Source organism: Gorilla gorilla, chromosome 13, assembly GCF_029281585.2.
Source record: "Gorilla gorilla gorilla isolate KB3781 chromosome 13, NHGRI_mGorGor1-v2.1_pri, whole genome shotgun sequence".
Lineage (NCBI taxonomy): Eukaryota > Metazoa > Chordata > Mammalia > Primates > Hominidae > Gorilla > Gorilla gorilla.
In genome coordinates, this window is record NC_073237.2 from 88387106 (window position 1) to 88399155 (window position 12050).

Below are 12050 nucleotides of genomic sequence, written 5' to 3' on the forward strand. Positions count from 1 at the left end.
ATGTGATGTGCACACCTGTAATCTTAGCTATGTGGGAGGGTGAGGCAGGAGGATCACTTGAGCCCAGGAGGTGGAGGCTACAGTGAGCTATGATTGTGCCACTGCACTCCAGCCTGGGCAACAGAGCAAGACTTCATCTCAAAAAGGAAGAAGGGGATCTTATTCTAGAGATTGGTATCTCCACAGAAATGAGAGGAGGAAGGCGAGAGTTTTTAAATAGGTAAGTACACATCTCTCCTTCTGTATCATTCTCCCCACTCAGAATCTCTTCTTTGAAATCTTCCTCTATTTGCATCAGTAGATCCCCATACTGACTTGCATTTGTAGAATAACCCACAGTTGAGAATTAGCACCATTTATTTGGCTCCCATTAAAAGACACATAGATGTTTCCATGTTTCACTCCTGCAAATGGTGCTGCCAAGGAAGAGCATGAGTATTTCCTTAGAGTGGGCCATGGAGTATGTGCATTTTAAATGTTAACAAGTAGCCAGGCGCAGTGGCTCACGCCTGTAATTCCAGCACTGTGGGAGGCCAAGGCGGGTGGATCACAAGATCAGGAGATCTGGAGCATCCTGGCCAACATGGTGAAACCCTGTCTCTACTAAAAATACAAAAAATTAGCCAGGGGTGGTGGCACATGCCTGTAGTCCCAGCTACTCAGGAGGCTGAGGCAGGAGAATTGCCTGAACCCGGAAGGCAGAGGTTGCAGTGAGCCAAGACTGCGCCACTGCACTCCAGCCTGGCGACAAAGCGAGACTCCATCTCAAAAAAAAAAAAAATTAAATTAAATTAAATGTTAACAAGTAATGCCAAATGGCCCTACCTGTGGCCAGTCCTGCACCATTAATGCCATGCTCCCGCATCATGGTTTTCGTGCTCCTTATTACCCACTTCTGATTTCAGTGATCCAATGAGTCAAAGAGCTTGGGATAACTGTTTTATAATCTGCATTTTCTTGAATCCTAATAAGGCCACACTTTTCACAAGTTTGTGGCCTTTTGTATTTGTTCTTCTGCAAACTGCCTGACTGTACCTTTTGTCCCTTGTTTAACTGGGGCGTTCATCTTTTTCTCACTGATCTTGTGAATTCTTTTACATACTCTGGATGTTGATCCCTCATCTGTTCTCTCTGTGGTAAAGGCCATCTCTCCATCCCACAGTGGGATGTCAAAGCCTCCACACCAAAAAGGAGAAAATTGAGTATTTTGTGTTTGTTATTGGAAAAAAGAAGAAGAGGGGCAGTAAACACACGGAAGTGAAAGTGCCTCCTCCCTCCTTTCTACGCATTAATACTGCATTTGTTTTCATAAAGCCAGTGTTCTGAGTACAGTGGAGACTGGTCCATGCCACAGGCTGTGCTGAAGGAGGTGGTAACAAGAGCACCCACCAAAAGAGGGCTCCAGAATAAACGGGACTGGGAAGAGCTGGATTAAACAAGGCTCAGCAGATGCCTCGTGGCCTGAATCTCCGGGCCCCACCCCACACTCACCTGCACAAAGATGTCCAAGAGAGACTCAGTGCCACTCCAAGCCCAGGTTCCTGGGCTCTGCACCCAGAGGGCCACAGCCTATGTGATGCAGGGAAGCAACACCTTCCAGAATTCGGAGCTTCCAAGCCCACGGGAACCCCAGAGCACAGCTGCATTCATGGCAACTCAGCCCCGCTGTGCGCAAATCAAGTGTGAAAGGCCATTTCCAGCAGGGCTGGGTATCAGATAACACCAGGGCTCCTTGTTGATAACAGTATTGAGATGGTGTGAAAAAAACAGTTCTTACCATTTATGCTGAAGTATTTTCAGGTAAACAATTAAGGCTGTCTGGGGACTGTTAAGTAGGCCGGGGGAAATGAAACGAAATGAACGCGGCAACTGCTGAAGCTGAGTGAAAAATATACAGCGGTTCACTGCAGTCGTCTAATTTTATGTATGTTGGAATTTCTATAATAAAAATCTTAAGAAAAATCAGAAAACTTGGGGCAATCCAGAAACTGGACAGAGATTTTCAGTCCCTTCAATGAAATGCTGTCTGGCCTCAAAAGCACCTGGATCGCATCCATCCTCAGTCCCTGTGACACCATTTCCAATAAAATCATAACTGTGCAATTCTTTTTTTTTTTTTCTCTTGAGACAGACTCTTGCTCTGTCACCCAGGCTAGAGTGCAGTGGCTCGATCTCCGCTCACTGTGACCTCTGCCTCCTGGGTCCAAGTGATCCTCCTGTCTCAGCCTCCCAAGTAGTTGGGATTACAGGCACCCAGCCCCCACGCCCGGCTAATTTTTGTATTTTTAGTAGAGATGGGGTTTCACCATGTTGGACAGGCTGGTCTTGAACCCCTGACCTCAGGTGATTCACCTTCCTCAGCCTCCCAAAGTGCTGGGATTACAGGCGTGGGCCACCACCTCGCCGGGCCTTGAGTCTTTCTTTTAACAGCATGTGCTAAACTCCATTGTTCATTGCACTGGCTTCAGCCATCCATTGTTAGAATTTAACATTTTTAATTCTTTTTTTTTTTTTTTTGAGATGGAGTCTCGCTCTTTCACCCAGGCCGGACTGCCATGGCGCTATCTCGGCTCACTGCAAGCTCCGCCTCCTGGGTTCACACCATTCTCCTGCCTCAGCCTCCCAAGTAGCTGGGACTACAGGCGCCCACCACCGTGCCCAGCTAATTTTTTGTATTTTTAGTAGAGACGGGGTTTCACCATGTTAGCCAAGATGGTCTCGATCTGCTGACCTCGTGATCCCCCCGCCTCAGCCTCCCGAAGTGCTGGGATTACAGGCATGAGCCACCGTGCCTGGCCTTAATTCTTTACTTTGAAACCATTTCGCCTTTACAGAGAAGTTACAAGAATGGTGCATGAAACTTCCCTCTACTCTTTGCCCAGGTTCACTAATGTGTCACTCTTGCCCCATGGGCTTTATCATGGTCTGAGATGACAATAGTAGGCTGGAGACTTCAAGCCCCTTTATCCTTTAACATGGCAGCGTGTATGTCCTATGAGTACAGACATCCTCTTACACCATCTCTGCACAATTAACAAACTCAGGAAAGACAAGTCTGACAACACGTTTAAATAACTTACGCCCACCTTCCAATTTCCTCAGTGGTTCCGTTAGTATCAACGACAGCATGTTTTTCCCTCCAGCACAGGGTCAGGGCCAGCACATGCACTGGACTACCTTGTCCCTGTGGTGTATTGTATTGTACCGTCTTCTCTTCCTACCCTGTGGTGTACTGTATTGTACTGTCTCCCAGCCCCGCCCTGCCCTCCTTTCTCTTCTCTTCTCTTCTCTTTCATTTTTGAGACAGGGTGTTGCTCTGTTGCCCAGACTGGAGTGTAGTGGCACGATCTCGGCTCACTGCAGCCTCCACCTCCCGGGTTCAAGTGATTCTCCTGCCTCTGCCTCCCTAGTAGCTGGAATTACAGGCGCATGTCACCACGCCCGGCTAACTTTTGTATTTTTAGTGAGGACGAGGTTTCACCATGTTGGCCAGGCTGGTCTTGAATTCCTGACCTTGTGATCCGCTGGCCTCAGCCTCCCAAAGTGCTAGGATTACAGGCGTGAGCCACCGCACCAGGCCCCTGTGGTCTTCTTCAAGCTGGACCTGGCCTGCCCTGTTTCATCGCTCATGTCCTCGACAATTTTTGCTACAGACCATTGTTTCACAGAATGTCCCTCCATTTGGTTTGCTGATTTTTGCTCATAATCAGACTCTCTTCCCCAGATAGAAAGCAACCTAAATGATGTATGCTCTTGGGAAGGACGGCATCCATCTGCCCAAATCTGTGGCGTTAACCTGGACCACCCAGGTATTGGGATGCAAATCTCGCCAGTCTACAGTTAGCAACTGTCCCCTTGCCAACAAGGAATCTGTGGGGAAATCCTTTGAGACCACAGACATTTCCTGCTCCTCATCAAACATGTCTTCTTTAATGAGTTTAGCACTCATTCATGACGCCTGCCCAAATCAATCCGTACAGTTATTGCTGTAAAATGTGATTATTCCCAACTCGCCTCCCATTTATCAGTTGGCACTTTGCTCTAGGAAGTGCCCTCTCTTCCCCACCCCTCCCACTTAGGTTTTGTAGTAAATTAGTGTTTCCCTATCCACCCAGAAGCTCAGAAAGTGACCTTATTTCGAAATAGTCTTTCCAGTAGTAATAAGGAACATGAGATTAAATCATCCTGTATTTACAGTGGTCCCTAAATCCAGTCACTGGTGTCCTTACAATAAAAGGTCATGTGAAAATGGCGATAGAAGTCAAAGTGATATAGCTCCAAACCAAGGGCACCATGAGCCACCAGGAACTAAAAGAGGCAAAAAAGTTTTCTCCCCTAGAGCCCTGGGAGGGATCGTGGCCCTGCCACCACCTTGATTTTGGACTTCTAGCCTCTAGAACTGTGGGAGAATACATTTCTGGTTTTTAGGTCACCCCGTTTATGGCATTTTGTTACAGCAGGCCTAGGAAACTCATACATATAGTTATGTACTTATTATCAATGGTGAGTCCTGGATGCCTATTTTGTTCCTTGTATAATCCATGCTTGTCTTTATTTATTCTGATGCCTAAATGGTCCCAGACTTGGCTGCAACTCCTTCAAGTTGGCCCCTGAGTACATCTGCCATGCCCCCACCACTTTTCACCACTCACTTGCGTTCTAACACAAGAACACGTTTCAGGCTTATTGTGTATTTTTCCCTGTCCCCGTCCCATAATCAGTCATTTCTCCAAGGTTCTCTAGCTCCTTTAAGATGCAACAGTATTGAGAAACCAACATCTGGGCACTAAGAAAGCTCACTGCTAATGAGGTGCTAAGAAATAACTGTTATGTGTAGAGTATGTTTTACAAGTTACGGTGCATAATTTAACATAATATATACCAAATATATATATAAATGAAAACATGAGTTACACTGATACCTCCAATTCCAATTCAACCCCTCCAGATTCTTCCTTGCCTTCCCCTATTCCATCCTTATATCTCCCTCCTTCCTTAGTGAGCACCCTGGCTACAACACTATTAACACACTTCTTATCTGTCTAATCTCACAATTCACACAAAGTCATTTCAGAATGGATATACCCACACCACTATGAAAATCAAACCTACTAAGAAGGGTGCCAGTTTTGCTTTCAGGTTGTTGTTTCTCCTGTAGGCTGAGGATACACCGTCAAAGCACTGAGTCCAACATTACGGTTTCTTTTCCCCCATCTGTGTAGTCATGTTACTCATTTGCAACACATTTGCATTTATGTGCTTCTTTGTATTCAATTCTAGTTTCCTGCTATTCTTAGTGATTTATTTTTTGAACTTGTAGAATGTTAGCATGTTCTAAAAGTCAAAAATATACCAAAAATGAGAATAAACTAATAGAAAGGAAACCACCTCAACATAGTAAAAGCCATATACGACAAGCCCCCAGCAAACATCACACCCAATGTTAAAAGATTGAAAGCTTTTCCTCCAAGATCAGGAACAAGACAAGAATGCCCATTTTCACCTCTTCTATTCAACACAGTACAGTCATGCGTTGCTCAACGATGACGATACATTCTGGGAAATGTGTCCCTGGGCAATTTCATCATCATATGAACATCATAGAGTGTCCCTCACACAAACTGCACACCTAGGCTATGTGGTGTAGCCTACTTCTCCTAGGCTACAACAAACCTATACAGCATGTGGCTGTACTGAATACTGTAGGCAACTGTAACAGGATGGGAAACATTTGTGTATCTAACCATATAAAAGGCACAGTCATATACAGTAGTGTTATCTTACGGGACCACTGTCATATAGGTGGTCCATCGTCTGAAAACATCATTATTTGGCCCATGACTGTATTGGAAGTTCCATGCTGAGCAATTAGGCAAGACCAAAAATAATAAAAGGCATCCAAATTGTAAAGGAAGAAGTAAAATTATGCCTATTTGTAGATGATACGACCTTACATACAGAATAAGAGCTACAAAAATGCTATTTGAGCTAATAAGCAAATTCCACAAGCTTGCAGGTTAGAAAATCAACACACAAAAATGTTACATTTCTGTGCACTAACAGTAGGCAATGTGAAAAGGAAATTTAAAAAACACAATTCCAATTACAACAGCTCGAAAAGAATAAAATACTCAGGAATAGATTTAACTTAAGAGGCAAAAGACTCATACACTGAAAACTAAAAAACATTGCTGAAAGAAATGAAAGGTCTAAATAAATGTTAAGACATCCTGTGTTTATGGACAGGAAGACAATACTGTTAAGATGATGGCCAGCAAGGTGGCTCATGCCTACGATCCCAGGACTGGGGTGGGGGTGGGGAATCCCTTCAGCCCAGGAGTTCAAGACCAGCCTGGGCAACACAACTGGACCTCCATCTCTACGAAAAACAATCAAAGAATTAGCCAGGCACGGTAGCGCGTGCCTGTGGTTCCAGCTACTTCAGAGGCTAAGATGGGAGGATAACTTGAGCCCAGGAGGTAGAGGCTGAGCCCAGGAGGTTAAGGCCAGAGGTAGTGAGCCGTGTTTGCACCACTGCACTCCAGCCTGGGTGACAGAGCAAGACCTTAACTCAAAAAAAAAAAAAAAAAAAGTTAATACTACTCAGATCCATCTACCAATTCAATGCAACCTCTACTAAAATCCCAACGACATTTTTGCATAGCAATTTGTGGCTACTGACACCTGAAATGAAGCCAGTGAAGGGGAGGAAGTGAATCTTTAATTTCTTTTAATTTTAATTAATTTTAACTTATATAGCTGTGTGTGCCTGGTGGCTACTATATTCCACAGCACAAGCCTACAATGAGGAGTTCAGGCCTAAACATTTCCTTATTTTAACTGCCCATTGTGTTAACTATCCCTCCAGGAGGGTGTGGAAACCATTAGGCAAGGAGCATTTGGGATTTAGGGGAACCCTCCCCCACTCCAGGAGGACTTGAAGCAGCCGCCACATTCTCCTCTGATAACATCTAGAAAGTGACAGAGTGCTTACTGAAGCTCATTCCAGCGACAATTAAAGACAGACACACCACTTCCCACTAGAACTTAAGGATTTCTAGAGGACCAAGCTACTTAGTCGAATTAAGCTACATTTTTCTGTAATTATTTCCTTCCCTTTAGCTTTTGAGTTTTTTGCTTTTTTCAGAGATAGGACTTAAAAAGAAAACACCCACAGAAATCCCAAAAACAGTGCCAACCACACCAATAAAACTCCCTATTTTGTAAAAGCTTTATGAAAATTCCCAACACTGTTCAACAATTCTTTGGCCACTCTACGAATATGATTTTAAACAGATTACACCCCAGACATATTTTATGACAACTGCACACGCAAGCAAAGCTGTCCCGCCCTCGTTTCCAACTTGGAAAGCTCTTCAACAAAACCAAATAAATACATGCTAGAAAAAGGCGACTGCTACAAAACCCCGGCCAGTTGCAGCTACAATTAATGGGCTGGAGCGCCTCTTGTTGCTTGGATTTTTACTTTGAAAACTCAAGAAGCCCACACTACCCACTGAAAGCCTCAACAGTGTTATGGTGGTGTTGTGGGGCAAAGCAGAACCTAAGAGCCCAAAGGGTCACTGAGAAGTAACGTTTTCAAAGCCAGTCCCTTCAGCCCAACAGTCCCTTCATGAAATTGCTATTGGCCATGCAGCTGGGGTGCAACCAATAAAAATCCAGACCTAGCTAGCAATGCTTCCACTGCAAAACAAAGCCCCCTGGTTTCTTTACTTTGAAACCTTACATGCTTGGTATTCACCGGGTCCACGTGGTGGTCACCACGGGGCTCCCAAAAAGGAAATATCCTAATGACAATGTATGGAGTCACAACCAATGGGCAAGAGCAAGGAAGAGCCCTCCCCGAGGAGCCCCCAAGGAGGCACCTCAAGGTAAACCCAAAATTGGGCTGCCCAGCCCTTCACCACGTGGAAACCACAAGACACTGATGGGGGGTGGAAGAGGAGGAGGAGGGAGTCCTTCACAGTGTCCCCTCCAGGTTCCCAGGGAATGAACCAGATAAACACCAAAAGGAAAGGCCTGTCATCAAGGAACCATTTTAGAAGATGGTTATAAACCCTGGGAAGGAGTAACACTTTGTAGCGTTAACTTTCTTTTCCCTGACTACAATGTGGAATTATATAATTAGAACTCTCCAAGGGAAAGGATTACAAAGAGTACACAAATTTCCAGCACTACAACAGACTAGCCAGGTCCTGCAGATTAGGGAGCTTGTCAAGTCCTTCACATCCAGTTCCCATTTAACTAATGATAACTTTTCCCATCCTGGCCTCTCAAGGAATGCATTTTAAAGGAGTGCCAGTCCTCCAGCTGAAACCTTTCTAAAGGGGATTAATCTTCCCTACCTGTCAAATGAGCTGTTCCTACCCCTGCATTTCTATTCCACTGATTTCAGAAGAGCTTCCAAAGAAAAGAGCAGTGTAAAATTCAGACTCTGCCAGACTTAATCTCTTGGAGGTTAAATCCAGGCTAACTGTTTAAGGGGCAACAAGTGATTCACTGCAAACCACACTTAAGAGAGAGACATACAAACACCAATTACAGCAGCACTTTGAATAAACAATAAAAAAAAGGTTTCACAATAAAAATAAAAATGTTGTTTAACATTGCCTTAAAAATCTGCAGAGCAGTCACCAAAAACTACCCCTGGAAAACGCACATTTTAAAAAACCCATGTTGCTTTTTTACATATAAAATATAAAGCAGACTTGTCAGTTTTCCATGATTTGCTTTACTAATTAAAAGTTCAGCCTGGCTTTCCAGAGCCCTCTCAGTTACACTGAGTGTCACATAGGGTCCACGGTGATCAGATTTTCAGGGTGACATGCTTTATGAAGTGGACATGAGAGTTAAGCAGGATCTCACAATTATACTGAAAAATTTCAAATGTGTAGCTCTGTGCTTGGTACACAGCCATAATAAGAAAAATATGTTGCCTTACTATATACATAAAAACTTTTCTTTTTCCACAAAGTCTTCTTATTCAAGATGTTTCCATTTATTTTCTTCTAGATGGATTTCTTCTAGACGGATCACTATCATTATTTATTACCACCGTCACTCCAGGGATCTGGGCCAAAAGTAAACACTACACTGCCAAAAATGGGGGCTGGGGGGACCGTAATGCTCCATCGTCCCCCACCTACCCTACCTAGGATTGGTATATAGTCCCAAATCAGTATTTGTCATCAGAAGAAACAGAGTCTTGCTATTAAAATGTGGAATAAGAACTTACAAATCCTTTTAGAAAAACCCCTAAATGGTTTTACATAATAAATTATTTCGTGGATAAAACACACTCAAATAACAGGGACTCCTCTTTTCACAGCAGAAAAGATCCCAAACACTCAAATCTCCTGTAATCATATAATTTTATTATTATTTTGAATAAAAATTATCATACTCTTCGGATTTTGTTAACCTAGCCGTACAGAACGAAGAGAATTATATCCTATGCCCTCTCCTATAAAGATTATGAGTATTTCACTAGAAAAAGAACAGGGTTCAAAAATTAAAGAAAACGACTCCAATTGCTTTGTTCATATAAGACATTTGTACATTCACTGGAAACTATGAGTGTTTAAATTCCTTCACCCAAAACTCAAGGAACTTTCCTGTTACAACCACCTTGGCTTAAACAATGGACCCATCATGCTTTCCTCAACACCCATCTAAAAACCCCCACCACAGCACCGCCCCTCAAAGGCTGCGCTCAACCCTCACGGTCTGCAAAGCAGAGTTTTTGCAGGACAATTAACCGCAAGGTGAACAGCAAAAGCCGCCCAACAGCACGTCCAGCAACGTGTTTAAGCCGCCTCCCCGCCACCCCTCTCCCCCAGCAAAGGGATCTCCTGGGAGATTCTTGGGGGAGGGGTTGCAGAAATCGACAGAGGTCTTGAGTGATGGATACCAACTTAGAATGTGGTCTACTTATTTTATTGTGCACTCTGAGCGGTTTATGCTTTAATGGACAGTGAGATAAACGCAAGCTCCCTTCCCAAATCAAGTAATTAGGAATGTCTGACGTAATCAACATCTGCTTAAACTAAAACACCCCCCCAGGAAAGACTGTGCAGCCTTTCTGACTCGCGTACCTTGGGCCGGCTAGGGCGGCAGGTCAGGATACCTGGAGCGCGCAGCTCCCAGCAGGACGCAGGAAAAGCAGAGCGTCTCCCAGCCTGCGACTGTCCCGATTCTCACCTTCCTGCAGGAGTGCAGGGAGGGGGGATACTGAAGCCCATTTACTAGTAAGAAGTGTCTCACACATTCCGGGGGCTTCAAGCGAACCCCACAGGTCTCTGGCGCTTCTGGGCCTGAAGGCCCCGCCCGCCCTCCTCCACCCCCGCAGGGTGCCGAGAATCCGGCCCGAGGCGCGCGGGCGGGAGGTGCTCCCGGAGTCTGCACCGCCAGAGCCAACGCCGCCTCCTCCAGGCAACCTAGGCAGGTCCCAAGCTGCACTTCCGAACCTCCCCGCCGTTCCTCTGCGCCCCGGATCCAAGCAGCCGAAGCCGCGCAGGGACTCGGGGGAAGTGGGGCCCCGGAGGAAACCCACCTAGGAGCCGGGCCCCGCCCCTCCCGCCGCCAGCCTCCTACAGGTCCCGGGGGTCCCCCCGGCGCGGCCAGAAGGCGGCCGCGCCCCCGCCGCTCAGGGACCCGCGATCCCAGTCACAAACCATTTCAATCCAGATCACACACCACTTCGGCCACCCCAGAGCGGTGGGGGAGAGGAGGTTTCAGGGACCAACAAAAGGGATGCCAAAGAGCCCGTTTCCATCAAGCGGCCCGCGGGCTGGAAAAGTCAGGACCCGGGAGCCGCCGGCGCCCCCACCCCCGCCGCAAGAGCCGCTTCTCCGGGGCCACGTCCAACCCAGGATTCCGCCAGGCATCAGGCCGCCCTGGGGGTGGGGGGACGCTCCGAGACAGACGGGGGACACTCGGGGCCGTGTGCCCTTGAAGGAGGAAGACCTCGGGGAGGAAGACCGGGTCCTGGGATCCTCGGGACACATCTGCGGACTCGGGTCCCGGGCCCAGGGCGGGTACTCACATTCACACTCGCACTCCCACTCGCGACCTTCGGGAAGCGCCACCGAGAGGCTCCCAGCCGCCGCCGCCCGCCCCCAGCCTCTGGAAACACTTAGGCGTCCCCAGAGCGCGGCTTATTGTAACCAGCCCGAGGGGGTCCGGGGTGCGGGCCGGGAGCGGCGCCGGGCGCGGTGCGAATGGCCCTGCCTGGCGCCCCTCGTTCAGGAGCATGGGCGCCGGCGCGGCGGCCGGGAGCATAGTGGCGGCGGAAGGGCTGGCCAAGCGAGCCGTGAGCCACCGTCTGCGCACAAGCGGGAGCGCCAGATCCTACCTGAAGTCCGGGACACCGAGAGCAGAAGCGCGGCGGCCGCCCAGACGGCCGGGATGCACAGCAGCGGCCGCCGCGGGAGCGCCGAGCCCCGGGCCATGCCGCACGCAGTGGGGGCCGGGCAGCCCTCAGAGCTTCGGGCCGGGGCGCGGGGTCGGGCGCCACCACCCCTTTCTACGATGCGTCCGCTCCTCCTTCTCCCTGGCGCTTCGCAAACGGGTCCACTTCGAGGACCTCGTCGTCGTCCTCTTCTCCGGCCCGGATGCGCCGCTCGGCTCCGGCCGCGGCAAGGGCTGGCTGGGGAGGTTCCTTGGCGCGGGCTGGGGCGTCCTGCCGGCCGCCAGGATGAGCGCGGGGGGCGGACCGCGGGCGAGCGCGCAGGAGGCAGGGTCCCCGCTCGCCCGCCCCGATGGGCAGAGCGAGGCTTGCGCCGGCGCCCCCTGCCGGGGGAACGCGCGGGCGGCGGGCGGGACCCAAGGAGCGGGGGCTGCAGCTGGGGCCCCGGACCTGCCTCCTGCGCCCGCCCTCGGGCCTGCGCCTCAGTACGCTTGAACACAAAGGTGGCGCCTTGGGGGCGTCAGCCGGAGTTCGGCGGGTCTGCCCACGCAGGAGAGGCGCCCAGAGCGGGTGCCCCCGACTTTCGGGGGCGACACACCCGGGGATCTAGGTCACAAGTCAG

General features: G+C 48.5%; 1 protein-coding gene across 7 annotated transcripts in view; it reads right to left on the reverse strand.

Moving 5' to 3' along the window:
• The window catches only part of ROR2 (receptor tyrosine kinase like orphan receptor 2), a 232264-nt gene extending 220430 nt beyond the window's left edge, over window positions 1-11834 (reverse strand). For 2 of the 7 annotated variants that reach the window (XM_063696554.1, XM_063696553.1), the window contains exon 1: window positions 10116-10629. Coding sequence is in view for 1 of the 7 variants with exons in the window: in XM_055349868.2 (XP_055205843.2) it covers window positions 11375-11471 (97 nt within the window). In the remaining 6 variants the exon portion in view is untranslated. Of the gene's footprint in view, window positions 1-10115; window positions 10634-11065; window positions 11328-11374 lie in introns of those variants that run through there. The other 5 variants (XR_010130279.1, XM_055349868.2, XM_055349871.2 and 2 more) reach the window with 5 other exon arrangements.
• Between the last annotated feature and the right edge of the window lie 216 nt (window positions 11835-12050).